General features: G+C 45.2%; 2 protein-coding genes across 5 annotated transcripts in view; both read right to left on the bottom strand.

Moving 5' to 3' along the window:
* Positions 1–511: 511 nt before the first annotated feature.
* TOMM20L (translocase of outer mitochondrial membrane 20 like) lies at positions 512–11,602 on the bottom strand. Its single transcript, XM_068129531.2, has 5 exons — positions 11,398–11,602; positions 11,227–11,285; positions 3,923–4,004; positions 1,431–1,573; positions 512–828 (listed from the first exon to the last, which is right to left on the bottom strand). The coding sequence occupies exons 1-5, from the start codon at positions 11,522–11,524 to the stop codon at positions 772–774; spliced, it is 468 nt and encodes a 155-aa protein (XP_067985632.1). The 5' UTR covers positions 11,525–11,602; the 3' UTR covers positions 512–771.
* A 4,007-nt stretch (positions 11,603–15,609) lies between these two features.
* Positions 15,610–21,173, bottom strand: part of ARID4A (AT-rich interaction domain 4A) — a 93,121-nt gene continuing 87,557 nt past the window's right edge. For all 4 annotated transcript variants that reach the window (XM_078784142.1, XM_078784143.1, XM_078784141.1 and 1 more), the window contains 4 exons: positions 19,837–19,941; positions 18,276–18,479; positions 17,927–18,070; positions 15,610–17,689 (listed from right to left, as the gene is read on the bottom strand). In XM_078784142.1, the coding sequence (XP_078640268.1) occupies positions 17,592–17,689; positions 17,927–18,070; positions 18,276–18,479; positions 19,837–19,941 (551 nt within the window). In that variant the 3' untranslated portion in view covers positions 15,610–17,591. The remainder of the gene's footprint in view (positions 17,690–17,926; positions 18,071–18,275; positions 18,480–19,836; positions 19,942–21,173) is intronic.

Raw genomic sequence — 21,173 nt, 5'->3', positions numbered from 1 at the left:
CCACCTCACTCCTATCCCTCTCCCCCCCCCCCCACCTCACTCCTATCCCTCTCCCCCCCCCCCACCTCACTCCTCTCCCTCTCCCCCCCCCCCCCACCTCTCCTCTTTCCCCCCCACCTCACTCCTATCCCCCCCCCCCAAACCTCACTCCTATCCCCCCCCCAAACCTCACTCCTCTCTCCCCTCCCCACCTCACTCCTCTCCCCACCTCACTCCTCTCCCCTCCCCACCTCACTCCTCTCCCCTCCCCACCTCACTCCTCTCCCCTCCCCACTCCTCTCTCCCCCCCCACCCACCTCACATGGGAACACTAACAAATCCAAACCAAGGTAACACGCACAGGTTTACCTGGCGGTGAATAAATGAGTACACGTGAGATGCTTCAATGTTTCCGTGTCTTCAATCAAGATAAACTTGTTCCAAACGACCATTTTATTTCAAAGACCGACTTACAGTATTAGAGAGACCGTGGATGAATTTAAACCAGGCTAAAGAAAGATGAATGTCCTCGTTCAATTGCAAATATTTTTATTTCCAAGGTCAGGTTTTTTTTTGGACGGCCCTGATGTGACAAATACAGGTGTGTCGGGTTTCTTTTTATAACTGTAGCACAAGGTGATGCTTATTGAAGCAAAAAAAAAAAAAACAGCCACCATTTTGAAACAGTTTAAACTTGAGATGGGTGAGGGTTCAACTGCTCAAACATACCACGGCAAACCTGGTGATACAACCCACTGCGAAGGCCAAAGGTGGAATCCCTTTTCATCTCCTTCAATCCATGTCATCCTCTGGATCATCATCCAATCGAGTCGCCATTTTGGCAAAACGCTGCAAAAATACAAACATATATTTATTTTTTTTGGAGAAAATAACAAGAGCTACTTTGGTCATCATTCAAAAAGGTGGAACGCGAGATCATCGACATCACTGATAACCCTCCAAGACCTCCAATGAGCATCTCTTTGGCAGCTTGGCTTACTCCCACAAGCCTTTTGTTGCAAATCGGAAGCAATTTCCCCCAAATTATAAATGTACAATTATAAATGTAGCCCTGGTGTTGGCTTAGCGGCTAGGGTGCCGGCTTGGGATCCCAGGATCCTGGGTTCGAATCCCGGTCGATCGCTGAATTAACGCCAGGGGGGTTGACTCAGCCTGTCATCCTTCCGAGGTCGGCTAATTGAGGACCAGTTCACTGGTAATTCCCTGTTTGTCGTTAAAGGCGGCAAAAAGGGTTGGCGTCAGGAAGGGCATCCGGCCGTAAAACATTGCTTCAAAAAGGGGACCAAAAAACAACAACAACCACGGTTCCCGAAAAAGGCCAACCCCCGCTTTGCGGGGAAAAATGGCCTCTAAAGGTGGTTATTTTTTTATATATATATATATATAACCCAATGTCATCTGCGTCACCAATCATGTGACAGAGTACACACCTGTCCCACAGCTGGCAGGTTCTGCAGCAGAGCCTGGAACACTGGAGTTGGCAACGTTTGCATGAAAACCTGCAGAAGCTGCTGTGGTTGTCCACAAACCGCCACCGCATTGCTCAGATGTTGCACAGCCTCATCCATCTCACCTGGCAAGGTGACGGGACAAATGCCACATATGTCACGTGCCCTGCACTTTTACATGAAAATAAAGTCAACTTCATTCTACATTCAAATTCTTCCACTGCTCTTCTTTGTTTGACAAGCACCATGGTATTAAGCTAGCCGGTGAGACCAGTGTACCCAAGACCCGTTAGCTAGCCGGTGAGACCAGTGTACCCAAGACCCATTAGCTGGTTGGTGAGACCAGTGTTCCCAAGACCCATTAGCTAGTTGGTGAGACCAGTGTTCCCAAGACCCATTAGCTGGTTGGTGAGACCAGTGTTCCCAAGACCCATTAGCTGGTTGGTGAGACCAGTGTTCCCAAGACCCGTTAGCTAGCCGGTGAGACCAGTGTACCCAAGGCCCGTTAGCTAGCCGGTGAGACCAGTGTTCCCAAGACCCATTAGCTGGTTGGTGAGACCAGTGTTCCCAAGACCCGTTAAGCGAGCTGGTGAGACCAGTGTACCCAAGACCCGTTAGCTAGCCGGTGAGAGCAGTGTTCCCAAGACCCATGAGCTGGTTGGTGAGACCAGTGCACCCAAGGCCCGTTAGCTAGCCGGTGAGACCAGTGTACCCAAGACCCATTAGCTGGTTGGTGAGACCAGTGTTCCCAAGACCCATTAGCTGGTTGGTGAGACCAGTGCACCCAAGGCCCGTTAGCTAGCCGGTGAGACCAGTGTACCCAAGACCCATTAGCTGGTTGATGAGACGAGTGTTCCCAAGACCCGTTAAGCTAGCCGGTGAGACCAGTGTACCCAAGACCCGTTAGCTAGCCGGTGAGACCAGTGTTCCCAAGACCCATTAGCTGGTTGATGAGACGAGTGTTCCCAAGACCCGTTAAGCTAGCCGGTGAGACCAGTGTACCCAAGACCCGTTAGCTAGCCGGTGAGAGCAGTGTTCCCAAGACCCATTAGCTGGTTGGTGAGACCAGTGTACCCAAGGCCCGTTAAGCTAGCCGGTGAGACCAGTGTACCCAAGACCCGTTAGCTAGCCGGTGAGAGCAGTGTTCCCAAGACCCATTAGCTGGTTGGTGAGACCAGTGCACCCAAGGCCCGTTAGCTAGCCGGTGAGACCAATGTTCCCAAGACCCATTAGCTGGTTGGTGAGACCAGTGTACCCAAGACCCGTTAGCTAGCCGGTGAGACCAGTGTTCCCAAGACCCATTAGCTGGTTGGTGAGACCAGTGTACCCAAGGCCCGTTAGCTAGCTGGTGAGACCAGTGTTCCCAAGACCCATTAGCTGGTTGGTGAGACCAGTGTTCCCAAGACCCATTAGCTGGTTGGTGAGACCAGTGTTCCCAAGACCCGTTAGCTAGCTGGTGAGACCAGTGTTCCCAAGACCCATTAGCTGGTTGGTGAGACCAGTGTACCGAAGACCCGTTAGCTAGCCGGTGAGACCAGTGTTCCCAAGACCCATTAGCTGGTTGGTGAGACCAGTGTTCCCAAGACCCGTTAGCTAGCCGGTGAGACCAGTGTACCCAAGGCCCGTTAAGCTAGCCGGTGAGACCAGTGTTCCCAAGACCCATTAGCTGGTTGGTGAGACCAGTGTACCCAAGGCCCGTTAAGCTAGCCGGTGAGACCAGTGTACCCAAGGCCCGTTAAGCTAGCCGGTGAGACCAGTGTACCCAAGGCCCGTTAAGCTAGCCGGTGAGACCAGTGTACCCAAGGCCCGTTAAGCTAGCCGGTGAGACCAGTGTTCCCAAGACCCGTTAGCTAGCCGGTGAGAAGACCAGTGTGCCCAAGACCCGTTAGCTGGTTGCTGAGACCAGTGTACCTCAGACCCATTTTGTAGGAGACCGCGCTTATGCGGCACGCACAACGTGAAACATGAAAGATTACCTTTGTACATATCAGTACAAGCATTATCTGCAAGCGTAGTTTTGAAGCACACACAAACACGATCCTACAGCTCGGGTAATCCCACCCCAAATCAGGTGATTATAATGACACAATCTGCGTATCAGTCACATGTTTCCTCCTTTGGGGGATACATGATGCCAGGCACACAATGCCCGCACAGTCCGGGATGAAGGCCGCTCAATGGCCCAAGCAACCGACGATTGTGTTGCCGACTGGACGGCTATACGAGTTGGTGGTACCTTGGGTTTTGAATATCTAATTCGGATACCTGTGACCGGTAAAGGTAGCAATTGCACATCAACCGGTTCCCCTTTAATTTACACGGACACAAGATCGATCACTAAAGCACAGGTTGGTTGACATTCCCACACAACCAATTATCACAAATTTGACAAACAGGTGATGTCAAGTGCATCAACCTGAGGTGTCAAACTACTATTTGCTGCCTGACAGTCGGCATTGATGACAGGTACACACCACGAGACAGCAAATCTTCTCCAAGCTGGATCTCCTCCAGAAAGAATTTCTGCGCTACTTCAGGATCCTGCAGATCGGGGAGCTGCAAAAGAAGGATGATCATCGTTGGAAGGATTTAAAAGATCTCTAAAACAACAGCAAAAAAAGGAAAAAAGTTTGCATCAAAACTGCGTCATGTGAAGCTCATTAATGTAGAAAGGAACGTCAAGAATTGGAGTGAAAACAAATTTAAAAAACCATCGTGAGGACCGTCACCGGCTGCACCGCCACACCACGCACACTCAGAACACTCATGTCTCATGGACAGCACGAGAACGACACTTGGTGGAGCACATACCTCTGCCAGGCTGAACCGTTTACGTTTTGTATCCCGGAGCAGACCAGAAGATCACAATGCAGAATCACATGTAATTAAAATCATCCGTCCATAACTTTTTGAGATATCCTGCTATATATCGTTTTTGGTGTTGTTGGGCTAGGTGTTGGGCAAAATCCTGGTGTTGGGCTAGCGGCTAGGGTGCCGGCTTAGGATCCCAGGATCCTGGGTTCGAATCCCGGTCGATCGCTGAATTAACGCCAGGGGGGTTGACTCAGCCTGTCATCCTTCCGAGGTCGGCAAATTGAGTACCAGTTCACTGGTAATTCCCTGCTTGTCGTAAAAGGCGACAAAAAGGGTTGGTGGCAGGAAGGGCATCCGGCCGTAAAACATTGCTTCAAAAAGGGGACCGAAAAACAACAACAACCACGGTCCCCGAAAAAGGCCAACCCCCGCTTTGCGGGGAAAAATGGCCTCTAAATGTGGTTTTTTATTTTATTTTATATCGTTTTTGGCCCGATCTCCCAAAGGTGAAGAATCACTTTAAAATTCTACTAGCTGGAACTGGATCTTCACCAAAATTGAATCAATTCATCCTTGTCACACCCAACCTGTCCACCAGGTTTCGTCCAAATCCGTCCATAACTTTCTGAGATATCCTGCTATTTGTTGGGTTTAGCCCGATCACTCAATGGTGAAGAATCACTTAAAAAATTAAATAATTCTCATATCCGAATCCATATTCAGATCTCCACCAAAATTGGATCTATTTGGCCTTGTCAGACACCCAACCTCTCCAAGTTTCGTCCAAATCCATCCACAACCTTGAGATATCCTGCCAGGTATCGTCTTTGGCCCGATCTCCCAATGGTGAAGAATCGCTTAAAAAATTCTAGTAGCCGGATCCGAATCCAGATCTTCACCAAAATCTAATCATTTCGTCCTTATCACATACGCTACATCTCTGCCAAATGTCGTCCGAATCTGTCCACACCTTTTTGAGATATATTTTTCATGGACAAACGGACAGACAGGGGTGAAAACATAACCTCTATCCACCTTTGGTGGTGGAGGTAAAAAAAAAAAAACTGTCGTGGCCTTTAACTCAAAACAGGTGTAATATGTGCACATACAGATGCAATTTTTTTCCTAAAAATATAGGGACATGTGAAGCTAAGAGCTGTCTTGTCAAACCTACTGAAAGTTGCCCCATCCACAGAACATTCCTGAGAAACCCTCACTCATGCACTCTGGGGTCTCCCTTCTAATGACATGAAACGATGCAATTCCACATTATCATATTGTTTTCATCACATACTGAATGTTTTTACTTCCATTGTCTTACTATAATTCACCAAATGTCTGTCTGTTCCCAGGTACCGCAAAAACGGCTGAACCGATCGCAACAAAATTTTGGGTGGGTAATCCTGGGACCTCCTGGAGTAAAATAGGTTATATTGTTTTCCCAATTTTCCCCCAATTTTCAAATTTTTCCAAACACGATGGAATAATATTTACCGATATGAACAGTGATGTGGTTTTTATTGAAATTCTAAAGATACCGTTTAGATTTTGATGATTTGCGTGTGATATGATTTAACGGACGTGTTTATGTAAATCGTTTAAAATAAAAAAGCCTTCAATTTCTGATATTTAGCCTTTTCATTTGGGTCTCCCAATTGAAGCCCCGCCCGTAGGCCGGGTACCGTTGCTGGTTTGTTTAATATGCATGTTAAACAATGTCAGATAAATTAATTGGTATATGGCAAGATTTGCTTATCACATCTACATATGTACAAAATGATGAATGAATGAATGAACGAATGAATGAATGAAAGAATGATCGTTTTAAGGCCATTTTCCCCGCTGGGGCGGGGGTTAGCCTTGCGGGCCCCATGACAATCATGGTTCCCTGTTTGAGGCAATGTTTTTATGGCCGGATGCCCTTCCTGACGCCAACCCTTAGTCGCCTCTTACGATGCGCAGGGATACGGTGTACCTATTCTAAATCGGGGTACACACCGTGATCATTCATCCCAGCAAGCTGGTACTCAATTTGCCGACCTCGGAAGGATGACAGGCTGAGTCAACCCCCCTGGCGTTAATTCAGCGATCGACCGGGATTCGAACCCAGGATCCTAGGATCCCAAGCCGGCACCCTAACCGCTAAGCCAACACCAGGCTCTATATGTACATAATTTTGTCATATGTACAAAATGATGATGAAAATTATTCTCAGACTGGGCACCAATTCATTACCTGTCATCAGCATTAAAGAATAATCACCTTATTTTATGTGCATCTTTACTGAGCATGTGGGTGGATGATCTTGATGCTGAAATTGGTGTTGGTGCTTCATTTAAAACTTGTGAAAAAAAGCTGCAAAGATCAACCCATTTCACATCTGTGTCACTCCGAAATAAAGTTTTGCCAACATAAACTTGTTGAAGAAAATCAAGCTTTGCGTGCGATGCCCAACATCCAGTACCAGCCCAACATACCAGTATCCATCGCATGCAAAGTACGCTGCATACCACTGTCCAGGTTGTACAGCATATGTTGGATTATGAGGTGGTTGGGGTCATGTTGTGGCATCCTCTGCACTTTGTTGTTGTTTTTTTTCATTAAATTTTCATTAAATTAATTTTTTAGCATTTTTCATTCACCATTCTGTTTCTACATAGTTTACACCAACCCACAAAATAATGGAATAATCCACTTCTTACTGTACATTGTATGTTCCAGTTAGCATTGAATGTGCATGCTGAATGTGAGAGGAAACACATCCTTTCAATCTCTGCTCCAACCAGAGACCATTATTTGTTAGAAGATAGATGTAGATCTACGTGTATGTCCCGTACATTACCATTTGTCCCGTACGTTACTAATTTTAATTACTCAATTAAATAAATAGGATAAGTCTCTAAATGATTATTTGCTTGTAGTTAGATGTGCCCCACAGTAAATCAGAACTTTACCAAGTTGCAGTAATTTATCTCGATGAGTATTGAAATGGACAAAAATAAGGTGACTAAAAGAGTAACGTACGGGACACACTTGCATCTAATTTGCATATTTGATGACCTTTGAATTTCAGGTTTCCAAATTAAGTCTTGCTATAAACTTTAGAGGAGGATAAGGAAGAAAGTGAAGATCGACGAAATGCAGTTTGGATTCATGCCAGGAAGAGGAACGACAGACGCGCTTTTCATTGTGAGGCAGTTGCAGGAGAAGTACATGGAGAAGAGGAAGAAGTTGTTTCTTGGGTTTGTTGATCTGGAGAAAGCATTCGATCGGGTTCCACGCAAAGTATTGACATGGGCATTGAGGAAGTTAGGAGTGGAGGAATGGTTGATCAGAGTAGTGATGGCAATGTACAAAAGAGCGCGCACAGCTGTAAGGCCAAAGGACGGGAACAGTGGTGAGTTTGAGGTGAAGGTGGGAGTGCATCAGGGGTCGGTACTAAGTCCACTACTATTTGTAGCTGTGATGGTGCTGGCTCAGAACGTAAAGGAGGGTTTACCGTGGGAGTTGTTGTAGGCAGATGATCTGGTGTTGATTGCGGAAAGTATGGATGGACTGAAGGAAAAGATGAACACGTGGAAGGAATGTATGGAGACAAAAGGTCTGAAGGTGAATATCGGAAAGACTAAGGTGATGGCAAGTGGTAAAGCATGTGGTGAGGTGGAAAGAACTGGGAAGTGGCCCTGTGCTGTGTGTAGGAAGGGTGTCGGAGTGAACTCCATTCAGTGAACAATGTGCGCTGAGTGGGTTCATCAAAAATGTAGTGGTCTGAGAGGGTCATTAACCAGTGTGGCAGCTACATTCAAATGTAAGGTGTGCACAGAGGGAGCTGCAGATGGAGGAAATGTTGAGTTGGATCTTGGAGACGGCGTGAAGCTGGAAGGTGTGAAAACATTTTGCTACCTCGGAGACATGCTGAATGGAGAAGGTGGATCAGACTCGGCAACGGTTGCTCGAGTGAGATGTGCATGGAAGAAGTTTCGGGAATTGAGTGGCGTGCTGATGATGAGGGAGGGGAGTGTCGTTGAAGCTGAAGGGAAAGGTGTATGCTGCATGTGTGAGAAGTGTTATGATTTATGGGAGCGAGACATGGGTAATGAACGTAGAGCAGCAACGAAGGTTGGAAAGGGTGGAAATGCGAATGGTTCGACGGATGTGCGGAGTATCGTTGAGAGAGAGGAAGACAAATGATGAATTGCGAAATATGATGGGAATAGAGCCTGTGATTGATGCTGTGAAGAGGAACAGGTTGAGATGGTTTGGTCATGTGTTGAGGAAGGATGAAAGTGACTGGTTGAGAAGAGTGATGGAAATGAATGTAGAAGGAAGTAGAAGACGGGGAAGACCGAGAAAGACTTGGCTAAAGATGGTGGAAGAAGAAATGTGGGCAAGGGGGTTAACAAGGAGAGATGCAGAAAATAGGGCAAAATGGAGAAGATTGTCATGGGGACCGCAAGGCTGACCCCCGCTCTAGCAGGGAAAATGGCCTTCAAAATGCATGTTGTTGTTGTTGTATAAACTTTAGGTTTAGGTCATCACATAAATGGATTCATATTGTTGCACAGTATGAAGTACATATATGCTTAAATTTTCATACTTTTGAAGTCTCCCGTACGTTACCATAATTTGCATAATATGCAATTATATTAATTCGTCACATGGAGAAAATTCTCATTTTTTTTTAAGATTTGAAAAATTCAACTTTTTAACTTCAAAATGACACCAAGTTCACATTATTTTATCAAACTTGAAAATTTATCATGAGAGTTACAAATACCTTGGCCTTGACCCATAAATAACTTCCATCCATCTGCGGTGTCACGAGGTAACAACAGGACAAACCGTTTATACAAAACTCGAACCCAAACACACGCATGGAAAGCACACGCATGGAAAAAAAACATGGGAAAAAAAACCACACGCATGGAAAAAACACACATGCGGGAAAAAAACACACATGGGAAAAACACGCATGGGAAAAAAACACGCATGGGAAAAAAACACGCATGGGAAAAACACGCATGGGAAAAAAACACGCATGGGAAAAAAACACGCATGGGAAAAAAACACGCATGGGAAAAAACGCATGGGAAAAAAAACACACATGGGAAAAACACGCATGGAAAAAGCACGCATGGGAAAAACACACACATGGGAAAAACACGCACATGGGAAAAACACGCATGGGGGAAAAAACACGCATGGGAAAAAAACACACGCATGGGAAAAAACGCATGGAAAAAACACGCATGGGAAAAACACGCATGGGAAAAACACGCATGCAAAAAACACACACATGGGAAAAACACACGCATGCGAAAAACACGCATGGGAAAAACACATGCGGGAAAAAAACACGCATGGAAAACTAGAGATTCCAGGGAACCTGAACTCAACTGGTCTATATCAATATGATTAGAATATGCATAATAGAACTACAAACTGTATAGTTTATATGTGCTAAAGAGGTACAGTAACGTTGAAGGTATCTCATGTTTAAACAGGAAACTAGAAAAAATTGAGTTTTAAGTGAGGCATGAAAAGTAAAACTACAATTACTTTTCTCAGATTTCAGACTTGAATTTATTATACGTGTTGAGGTTTGTTGGATACTGTCTACACACCAAGTTTCAGCCTTCTAGCTACATTAGGAAGTACCAGATTGACAAAAATTGATTTTCAATATGGCCGCCCTGCCGCGACCATTTTTGGGCATGCAACGCCCAAATGCAATCCCAAACTAGTTTAGGCCTATGTCTTAAAGATGCTGCATAACAAGTTTCATCAAATTTGATAAATATTTGTGACTTTTAGAGTGTAGACGTCAAATTGTTTACAGACGACAGACAGACAGACGGACGACAGACACTGGTGGTCGACAAAAACTCAGCTGGACATAGTCCAGTTGAGTTAAAAACACATGCATGGAAAACACATGCATGGAAAACACATGCATGGAAAACACACGCATGGGAAAAAACACACACGCATGGAAAAAAACACGCATGGGAAAAAACACGCATGGAAAAAACACAAGCATGGAAAAAAACACACGCATGGGAAAAAACACGCATGGAAAAAACGCATGGGAAAAAAACGCATGGGAAAAACACGCATGGAAAAAACACGCATGGGAAAAAAACACGCATGGAAAAAAACGCATGGAAAAACGGGAAAAAAACGCATGGGAAAAAAACGCATGGAAAAACACGCATGGAAAAACACGCATAGAAAAAAACACACGCATGGAAAAAAACACACGCATGGAAAAAAACACGCATGGAAAAAAACACGCATGGGAAAAACGCATGGAAAAAAACGCATGGAAAAAACACGCATGGAAAAAACACGCATGGAAAAAACACATGGGAAAAAAACGCATGGGAAAAAAACGCATGGGAAAAACACGCATGGAAAAAACACGCAGGAAAAAACACGCATGGGAAAAACACGCATGGGAAAAAACACGCATGGGAAAAACACGCATGGAAAAAACACGCATGGGAAAAAACACGCATGGAAAAACGCATGGAAAAAAACACGCATGGGAAAAACACATGCATGGAAAAAACACGCATGGGAAAAACACATGCATGGAAAAAACACGCATGGGAAAAACACGCATGGAAAAAACACGCATGTAAAAAACACGTATGGGAAAACGCATGGAAAAAAACACGCATGGGAAAAACACGCATGGGAAAAACACGCATGGGAAAAACACGCATGGGAAAAAACACGCATGGGAAAAACACACGCATGGAAAAAGCACGCATGGAAAAAACACGCATGGGAAAAACACGCATGGGAAAAACACGCATGGGAAAAACACACACGCATGGGAAAAAACACGCATGGAAAAACGCATGGAAAAAAACACGCATGGGAAAAAAAACAAAAAAAAACACCTACACCTACACCTACACCTACACCTACCTCAATGAAACCATCACTATCCGCCTACCTTATCTGTGACCGAATGCTTCTTTTCTTTGTCCTTCGTTTCTTTCAACCTCTTTCGTCCTGAGAAAAAGGGAAAAGAAGGGGGATGTGAGGAGCCGCGCTTGGAGTGAGTACGGACGAGGCACGATCAGTGTCGTCGACCAGGGAGGCCGCGCAGGCCCCACGGACTCACTCTCTCGGAGATTCTTCTTGAAATCCGGCTCGGAGCGTCGTTTGCGGTCGAAGTAGATGCAGTAACCGACGAAGGCAGCCCCGCAAATCCCCGCGGCCGCGATCGCTCCACTTCTCCCGACCACCATCGCGGATAGACGCAAAAACCAAGAGCCAAGAGTGCACGATGGCCCGGAACAGGAAACCCCGCTACACCGGAAAAGGATCTCGTGACCCCGGAAACGAACTCGTGCAACGTTCGTTCTGGAGCTCGATGAAGGTTAAGGTGGTGAACAGGTGATTTTTTTTTTTTTTTTTTAGCTGAACAGTTTCCTTATAGTCTTATAAACAAGAATCATCCTATTAGAGGTCATAGAGTGCGGTCATAGAAGTACCCCTAATTATTGAAAAATTCAAATTTCAATTCAATTCAATATAATATTTTGCATGAAAGTTGTTATAACTTTAATTTGCATCATTATTTTGGACTGAAATTTGGACAGGATATTCAGAATATCACTTCCTTTAAAATGATGAAGGCTTTTGTTTATAGGAGTAGCCATTGTGGATTTATTGAAGGACAACCAAGTTTTATCTGGTAATTGGCATAATTAGCTAATTAGTGAACATTTGACATAATTTCACAAAATCCTCTCATCTGGTAGTAGAGTAACACATGTATAATACATGTACCAAGTTTTGTGTGAAAAGAATGATAGGTGACATCTATATATATAAAACACAGTTTGTGTGTGTGTAATGTTACCGATAGACTCCTAAACGGAGAGGCTTACGTGCTTGATATTTGGCATAGACATGGCCATTGAGCGTGGGACGAACATGGCCGAACTCAAAATATTTGACGATCCATATTTTTTATTAATATTTACCACAGCGCATTTTAGCGAAGTACCCGCTAATCTCAGCCGGTTCCAGAGCAGCTCGCTGATTCGCTCAGAGCGATCACGTGATGTTCCATCCCGTCACACGTCACACGTTTTTTCACCTTTTATGCGATCGCGTTTTGTATCGATTTTGTGCGATATGAATTAAATGTCTTTGAAACAGCTGTGAAACGTCTTTCCACAACCCTTCCGTAACCGATTGGAGCAGTTTATTGCCGCACAAAACGAGATCCGCGAAGCGAGTTGGTCGAATCGTGCTGACCAAGATGGCGACACGGCGGCTTCACTTTTCACGGAGTATGAGTGTTCTATATACAGTATTTTCAATTCAGTGCGCCCGTGATTTGTGGCATAGACATGACCATTGGGCCTTCACGGTGTAATTTGTACGAGGCTTTTGTCCGAGTGAGCTTGAGTCGAGAGGGCGAATGGACGGGTTGGGAATGTACGGGTCTCCCTTCCCCCGCCCGGCAACACCGGTACTGGAGGACGTCACAGGATCGGTGTCTCCAAATTCTGCTTCGTGCTGTTGCGAATATGCAGGACGATGTCCGATTGTTGTGCTGCTCTCCGACCATGAGAACTGCAACGTCATTGTTGACTGGCCATCCCCTTCCCTCCTCCGCCCCCCTCCCTCCTCTGTCCCCCCCTCCCTTCCCCCTCCCCCTCCGTCCCCCCCTCCCTTCTCTGTCCCCCCCTCCACCCTACCCCTCCCCCCTCCACCCTACCCCTCCTCCTTCCCTTCCCTCCCCTCCCTTTTCCCCCTCCCCCTTCCTTTTCCCCCTCCCCCTTCCTTTCCCCTTCCCCCCTCCCTTTTCCCCCTCCTCCCCTCCCTTTTCCCCCTCCTCCCCTCCCTTTTCCCCCTCCCCCCCCTCTTCTCCCCCCCCCCTCTTCTCCCCCCCCCTCTTCTCCCCCCCCCCCCCCTCTTCCCCCCCCCCCCCTCCTTGATAAGGACGTCTAGTCAGGACCTTTATTCACCTTGATGAGGACGTCGAGTCAGAAGGACCTTTACGTAGGTCTAACTTGTTGGGAACATCGAGTCAGAAGGACGTTTATAGGATTCTAAGGAGGATAAGGAGTTATACCGTCTCTCAATTCTCTTCACCCTCTCTTTTGCTCAAGGCCATCTTCTTGGAAATCAGCCAACATTACCGCTTTACACAAGAAAGGTGCAAAAACAGATCCTTGCAACTACAAACCAACCAGCCTGCTCTCAATAACAAGCAAAGTCATGGAATCCATCATTGCTTTTGACATCAAATCCTTCCTCTTCTCCAATGGCTTGGTCAGATCATCAATTTGGATTCAGACCAGGTCATTCTACTCTGGACATGCTGCTTCTGCTGCCTCAACAATGGATGGAGGTCCTCAATGCCAAACAGGAAATCAGAGCTGTCTCCCTTGACATATCATGTCATCGATACAGTCTGGCACCCCGCTCTGCTCACCAAACTCTCCTCCCGATCCATGGAAATCTCCACGCATGGCTTGCAGACTTCCTTTCTGGTCACAGTCAACATGTGGCCCTGAATGGATTTCTCTCATCTCCCCTTCCTGTTCAGGCTGGAGTTCCCAAGGCAGTATTTTGGGCCCTGTGCTTGTTCTGGTCTTTATCAATGATTTTTCTGACTCTGGAAAATCCTCTCTATCTCTTTGCTGATGACTCCACTCTCTGTCGCTCCATTCCTCATCCCTCTGATCGGCAGTCTGCAGCCTTCTCACTCTCTGCAAATCTGGACAAAATCACAAACTGGTCAAAGTGAACATGTCTTTCAATCCTGACAAATCTCACACTCTGTCTCTCCGAAAAGACCCTCTGGACAACCCTCCAATCTACTTTCTGAACAATCCTCTTGAAGAAGTTCTGTCACTCAAGCTTTATCTTTTCTACCCCCGTTAAAACGCCCCAAATCCGCCTCTTTGAATCCCCAGCTTCTTTCCTGAAATTCCTAGAAGTGTTCATTTGCTTTATACCGTGTACCCCTCCCTCCTCCTTCCACAGATCTACCAACGTCCCTGTTCTCTTCTGTTGTTGTGCTTGTGTACTTCCCTCTCTCTCCCCCCTCTTGTCTCCCGCTCCCTTCATTGCATGTTTTATGTCTGTGCATCTTTTGATGTTCAATGTGTTAGCTCTTACACGAGCCTAGATTCTGTATACAAAAAAGAAGAAAAAAAAGGAGCTTTATGCACCTTGATGAGGATGTGTTTGTAAACCTGTAGAAAACCCTTGTATGACCTTGTTTAGAAGAGGCTCACCTTGTATGGAGTTATACAAGTTTCAATATCTTGATTTCTTGCAAAATACACAAAGGAAAACGATGACATTTGTCCCATCAGTGAAAGGCTTCACTTAGGGAGGACTTACAAAACTGAATCTTCAAACTCTGGTCGATTGACATGCACACAGAGACCCGCCAAACACATTTACGATGCCCAAGAAATATGACGATCTCATTGTTCATCTCCAGTAAAATGCTTCCTCAAGCGGAGCATACTTTCAAGCTACGAAAGCTGAGAGCCAATAACAATGGACGGAATAACTTATTTACGCTGAGGATTACAAACTTCTGGAATAGCCTCCCAGTAGATATAGGAGACCAAAGTCGGTGTAATGGTTAGTGCAAGCGTCCACTCCAAGTTTCTGCTATAATTTCGTCCAATTAAGTTTGAAATTATCACACAGTCCAGTTAAATGGACTCCCCACACGCATGACCAGTCATGGGTTTTATGCCATGAAGTGATAGGTTTCCGAGCTTAAACGAGTTATTGTGACCAAATCAGTCTCATACCATTGTGAAAGGACCATGCACATTGCACATGGTGTTGTAAATTGTGGGGTTGGTCATGGAATGTTAAATTGATGACCATTAAAATCCCTCTCCTTAGTTATTTACTCTTCTTGACAATTTTTTACCGGTGCATATCTGATGTGCCGCCACATCTATTGGAAGAAAAATTGGGATTTTGAGCTCTCAGCTCAATATGTTACTGTATGACATCCTCATCCGCATCTTTCCAAATGTAGAGGAGATTTTGTTGCAGCTCTTGCGTATTACTTGGTGGATGTCGGCTTTTCCGCAACTCTCGATCTGTGTCCTCAGATGTATCCGATGCGTTCGTGTCGGGGCCCTGCATCCAATTCCGTTTCTTCCAGGTGACGTGGTTCTGTATGTACGGAACGTGACACCTCAGGTAGTATGTGACACTGCACACGGTCTCACGGGAATGCACGGATTACAATACCCTCTCCTGTCCCTTTGGGAACGGGCGAGGTGATTAACGAACCAAAACGACATCACTTTTAACCACAGATTCCGAACATGGAAAATGAGTTTGCTTTTGATTGCCTTTATTTTTTTCCCATATTTCCATCCATAAATGCAATCATACTACACAGTGATTGGTGAAACAAGTCAGACTTTTGAGACGGCTCAACTTTCCTGATAATGTCTGAAAGCAACAGGTATGGAACTGCCTAAAGCACAACCTTGAACAAATAATTTGCTTTGCTCTGTTAAAAGTCCCATAAGACAGCTTTGTTTGCAAATTGAGTGCTGTGAAGAGCTGAGCCTCAAACAACATTTAATGAATTGACCAATCTTACATACGGGGGATCTATTTACAGCACAGTCAGTGATTTAACTGAATTTTGTACAAATGATGTGGGACAGGGTACGAGTGGGGGTGTAAGGAGGGGTAGGGGTTAACGCAACACACAAAATAAACATCCACGGAGGAAACAAAGACAAAATGCACTTGCTCTTAGAACACGTATGGACTACAAACCGGCCACAAAACTCAAAGCCAGAACAAAAGGCTTGGCAGCGAACATTGCCGGCGACCGAGGTGCGAGGGTGGCGCACCGTCCTCGACTCGGGCACGGCAGGCGTTTCACCATCCAACCTGCTCGAGCTTACACACCAATCACTCTTTCTGGCTCAAAGCAAATTATGTTTCTGCTCCTGAAATAAAATCCAGAGGACTGAAAAAAAAACCCCCCAAAAAAACAATGAAGGATTGCTTTGCATCTTTTTTATCTAAGAAATTTAAAATAGATAAAAATACAAAACATGTCAGTTGCATCATCTGAATAAATATAATCTGCATACATCCATCCACATGTTAACGTACGAAATTTAAGCTTTAGAAAGTTACAAACCTAGTTTTAAATATCTGCCTTGTCAATCTCAATTTCTTCTTCTTTTTTTTTTTCTTGCAAAAATAAAGAAATCAGCTTTTCATATATAAAAGACAGTGGACAGGAAGTGGAGTCAGTGTACTATCCTAGAATAGTGCATCGAGCTAATTGCAGGGGTGACAATGGACACGTGGGGTGAAGATAGATTGAAGCAAGTGTGGACGCGTGAATGGTGCACGTCTGATGTTTGAAAACGCAACCGCACAAAGGGTGAACCCTTAAAAACGGTTCGGGTTTTGTAAACACAGTTGCTGGTTTTATTTATCTCTCTCTTCCTTCCTTCCTGTACAACACGAGCGTCAGTCCCGACGAAGTACACAATCTTGCATCGATCGAGCAAGGAACGAAATAAGTGCATTTTTCTTTAAGAGGGATTGCAAAACTGTTCCCCGTAAAGGAAATCTGTTATACACACCTATGTACAACTACAAAATCCCTCTCGTTGTCCACATGAGTTCCGAATTGTGTGGGTTCTCACCGAGATCGTATCGAGGGAGTGAGAGAGAGAGAAAAAACTTCTTAAACAGAAAACCGAGGATCTTTGCCGGTCAGACCAGCGACCGACAAACTTTTATCCAGCCACTTTGTGTGCTTTTATAATTTCTGTAACAGGAAACATGAGAACATCTCCGAGGATCTATCGGCAGGCTGTTATGTGAGTTTCACAAAGAAAAGTGGAAAAGGCAAGAAAGTTGTTCACCGGAATAAAATGAGTACAAAACAGAGATACTTTAGCCTCCACGTTAGCGGTTAAACCGGACAAGTTATTGGCAGTAAAATGTTCCAATGTGCAATAATCGCCGCAAGAGACAAGACGCCTTTAACTTCATCGTCGTTTTCACCAAGACCGCCAAAACATGTGGCGACGACCTCTTGCTGTTGAAGTGCACACCCCCTCCTGCAGAACTAACTATCGGCACCATGTGCTTCGGCACATTTGCACCGTTGGCTGAGGAGAGAAGCGTGGCAAAAGGGGAAACGGCCTATTCATCCTCATGGTTCGCATCGGACAGTGCGGCACACCGTAGGAGGAAACATTCGGTGGCCTGGGGTTTGGGTCATGGGGAAGGTACTATTAGCCAAGCTCATCCTCGATTGAGCTTGCAATGTGGTCACCTGCACTCCAGGGCAACACCGCCCAGAGCCGGAGACACCGAACCGATGGCAGACTCGGAGCTCGACCCCGACGAGGTTGAAGCGGTAGTTGTTGCTGGTAAGGAGATAGGGATCGAATCAAGCCTCTTTTTAAAGATTGTAAAGCAGATTTCCACAAGAAAACTCGAAGCAAGCAAAGTAATTAAATAAAAATAAATAATTAAAACGGCATGATTAAACGAAGAAATAATATTTCCTCATTCAAGTGTGAAAGTATTTAAAATTACAAATACAAAACAAAGCAGATGCATCCGCTCTCATATACAACACAATGTCCGTGTTCCTCACTTACTCTCACGTTCCTTCCTCTTCAATTTCTTCCGCCTACGGTCGATGGAAGCGACCTCGAGCTTCAGCGAATTGTAACAACGACGGATTTCCTGCAGCTTCTCTTGCAGGAATGCGATCCGTTCAGGTGGTGAAAGGTCCGTCAGGTCTGTTGGTGGGATCAGAACGAGGGGAAGGAGGAAGCAGATTCAGACTCTTCAAATAAAGATACGACAAGTCCCGACCATATAGACAGGCAAAAATAATACATTTGGTGGGAGCTACCCATTGGGAGCTACCCAGTGGGAGCCCATTAAAATTTAATGAGATGTATTATTCGTGAATATATTGGCAACATTGGCAAAGCGGCTCACCGATGTGGACTCCACCCCTGTGCCGAGTTGGGCTTCTCGAGTCTCGTTCGGTCGTGTGGCTCGGTGACGACCCACGGCCTGGCGACTTTCCGACCTTCATTGATTTTCCACAATGGGAAAGATGCTGGTGTTGGTGTTGGGATTTGTTGTGCTTGTGAATGTCATCAACAGTTGACATCTCTTCACTGTCTTCACTGCTATTATCTAAAGACATAATTTTCAACAGGATTTGAGGAAAAATCAGTAAACAAATTTTCCGACCATCTTTAGCACATCAAAAGATAATGCAAACCATTGCTGCCATGAACTAGATGGTATTCATAGAATACTTACCCTGCGCAGTCAACTTAGTCCGAGCTAACTCTTCTGTTTTTGAAGGTTTTTTTCTTTGATCCAATATGGCTGCCAGACCACGTGAGCGATGACGACATAAATTTATATTCTCTAATTAGTCTAATATAATTGTTGAGTTGATCTCGCTCACAAAATTTCAAACTGATCAGACCAAGCGTTGTCCCTGTCAAATTATGACGTCATAATTAAGGCACCAATGACATCATTGTTAACACCACTTATTCCCCATGCAGAGTTCTTTACAATGAGCCATGTTTCAATTTTTACTATGGAGCGATTTTGGAGATATAGTTGTGCAACGTTTTTCCAAGATTGCGTCCGCACCACGTGACCTATGACGCCATAATTATGAGTAAAAAAATTCCACAGGCGGAGGCACTCCTATGGTAAAATGATGCGTCAATCGGACCAATGGTTGCCAAGAAAATGAATTTTAAAAATGCCGACATGCACGTACGTGCAATATCCTCCCCAGAATACCCCTCATGTTTACCTTCCTGCTTACCAGCTCCATCACCATGATAAACAGGAGTCGGCTGAGAGCGCTTCCCTGCCTCAAACCGATGTTCAAACATTGAATTCCTCCGACATTCCAGGACCAAACAAAACTCTTCCCTTCGTTCCAATTGTACATCCCTTACACCAACCTAACATCTGCCTCCGGCACTCCCATCCTTCTCAGCGTCGCTATCTCCATCTCTCTCGGGACAGTGCCATCGGCCTTCTCCAGATCCACAAATCCCAATGCCATTTCACTTTTCATCTCGAACCTCTTCTCCACCAGCTGTCTCAGCGTGAAAATCCCATCTGCCGTTCCCCTACCATTTTTAAACCCCAGCAGCTCTTCTCTGGTCTTTCTCCACACTCTTCCTTTTTCTCCCATCCAGAACACTCTCCAGCACCTTCATTATATGACTAAGGAGTGTCATGCCCCCGTACTTCGCCAGGTCTTGAACATCCCTGTTCCCCTTCCATATCGGCACAATTAACCTTGTCACACTATTAACATACATGCATACATACATACATACATACATGCATAAACCCTCCAGCGTTTATTGCATACCAATAAACGCTTGCTCCATTACATATAGATTTACTTACCATCGTGACCAAGAGGAATGTTACAAAGTAGCTGATTATGTTTTTCTTGCTTCCCAAATATTATGTGCATAAAGGTTAATGTCTGTAATTGCAACACTGTCACCTGCTTCACCCTTGTCCTTTTTGCCACCACTGTTAGATCTTTTGTGGTTGCGCTTGTGCTTTTTGCTTGATCCCCCGCTCTGAGCAACTTGAATGCGTTTTGCACCTGAAGAGACCACACAGAGTAAGAGCGAATGGGTATAACAAAGGCTACATCACCACAATATGCTGGTACATGCAAAGACAAAATACTAGTCAATGGGAAAATATGATGTTAAAGATCTTTCATCGTTTGTCGCAAACAAATGATCATCAATAACTCTATTGTGCATGACCCCTTGGACTTGGAGGTTATCTTTATAACCATGAGTAGATAACTTTGGAAATAATTACATCAAAGCTATTTAACACTGATCGCATCTCGACCAATCAAGCAAGGTAGCAGCTTATTTTTTTCTTACTCTCCCAAAATATTCTGGTGCATAAAGGTTACTACCTAGGATGTAGAGGTAGTGGCCCAAAAAAAAAAAAAAAACCAATGTAAAGTCACTTAATAGGGCGCTGGGCCACCACGTGGGACCAGTACGGCCTGTATGCGACGTGGCATAGAGTCCACCAGCGCATGATCCAACGGCGTGAAGATGGAAGGTATGAAAACATTTTGCTACCTATGAGACATGCTGAATGGAGAAGGTGGATCAGACTCGGCAACGGTTGCTTGAGTGAGATGTGCATGGAAGACGTTTCGGGAACTGAGTGGCGTGCTGACGAGGAGGGGAGTGTCGTTGAATCTGAAGGGAAAGGTGTTTGCTGCATGTGTGAGAAGTGTTATGATTTATGGGAGCGAGACATGGGTAATGAACGTAGAGCAGCAACGAAGGCTGGAAAGGGTGGAAATGCGAATGGTTCGGTGGATGTGCGGAGTATCGTTGAGAGAGAAGAAGACAAATGATGAATTTGCGAAAGATGATGGGAATAGAGCCTGTGATGGAAGCTATAAAGCGGGAGGGCCGACGGGAGTTGTGGGAGATATGTTGAAGGCAGCGGGAAGTTGGGGTGTGAAGAGAATGACAGAGATCTGTAATCTGGTGGTGAAAGAAGGCCACATTCCAGTGGATTGGGAACCGAGTACCCTCGTCCCTCTATACAAGGGGAAAGGTGACCCTCTGCATGTGGCTCGTATCGAGCGATAAAGTTATTGGAGTATGGAATGAAGGTATTGGAAAGGGTGTTGGAGAGGAGGATAAGAAAGAAAGTGAAGATCGACGAAATGCAGTTTGGATTTATGCCAGGAAGAGGAATGACAGATGCGCTTTTTATTGTGAGGCAGTTGCAGGAGAAGTACATGGAGAAGAGGACGAAGTTGTTTCTTGGTTTTGTTGATCTGGAGAAAGCATT

The sequence above is a fragment of the Myxine glutinosa genome, chromosome 9 (assembly GCF_964187855.1).
Source record: "Myxine glutinosa chromosome 9, kmMyxGlut1.1, whole genome shotgun sequence".
Lineage (NCBI taxonomy): Eukaryota > Metazoa > Chordata > Myxini > Myxiniformes > Myxinidae > Myxine > Myxine glutinosa.
This window is presented reverse-complemented; position numbering and strand designations above follow the sequence as displayed.

What these genes read in the sequence shown, in the direction of transcription:
- TOMM20L (XM_068129531.2), bottom strand. Translation starts at nt 11,524, where the DNA reads ATGGTGGTCGGGAGAAGTGGAGCGATCGCGGCCGCGGGGATTTGCGGG. An exon ending in CAAGAAGAATCTCCGAGAGA is followed by an intron (nt 11,286 to 11,397) that starts GTGAGTCCGTGG and finishes CCTTTTTCTCAG; the next exon opens with GACGAAAGAGGTTGAAAGAA. An exon ending in AGCATTCGGTCACAGATAAG is followed by an intron (nt 4,005 to 11,226) that starts GTAGGCGGATAG and finishes CTTCTTTTGCAG; the next exon opens with CTCCCCGATCTGCAGGATCC.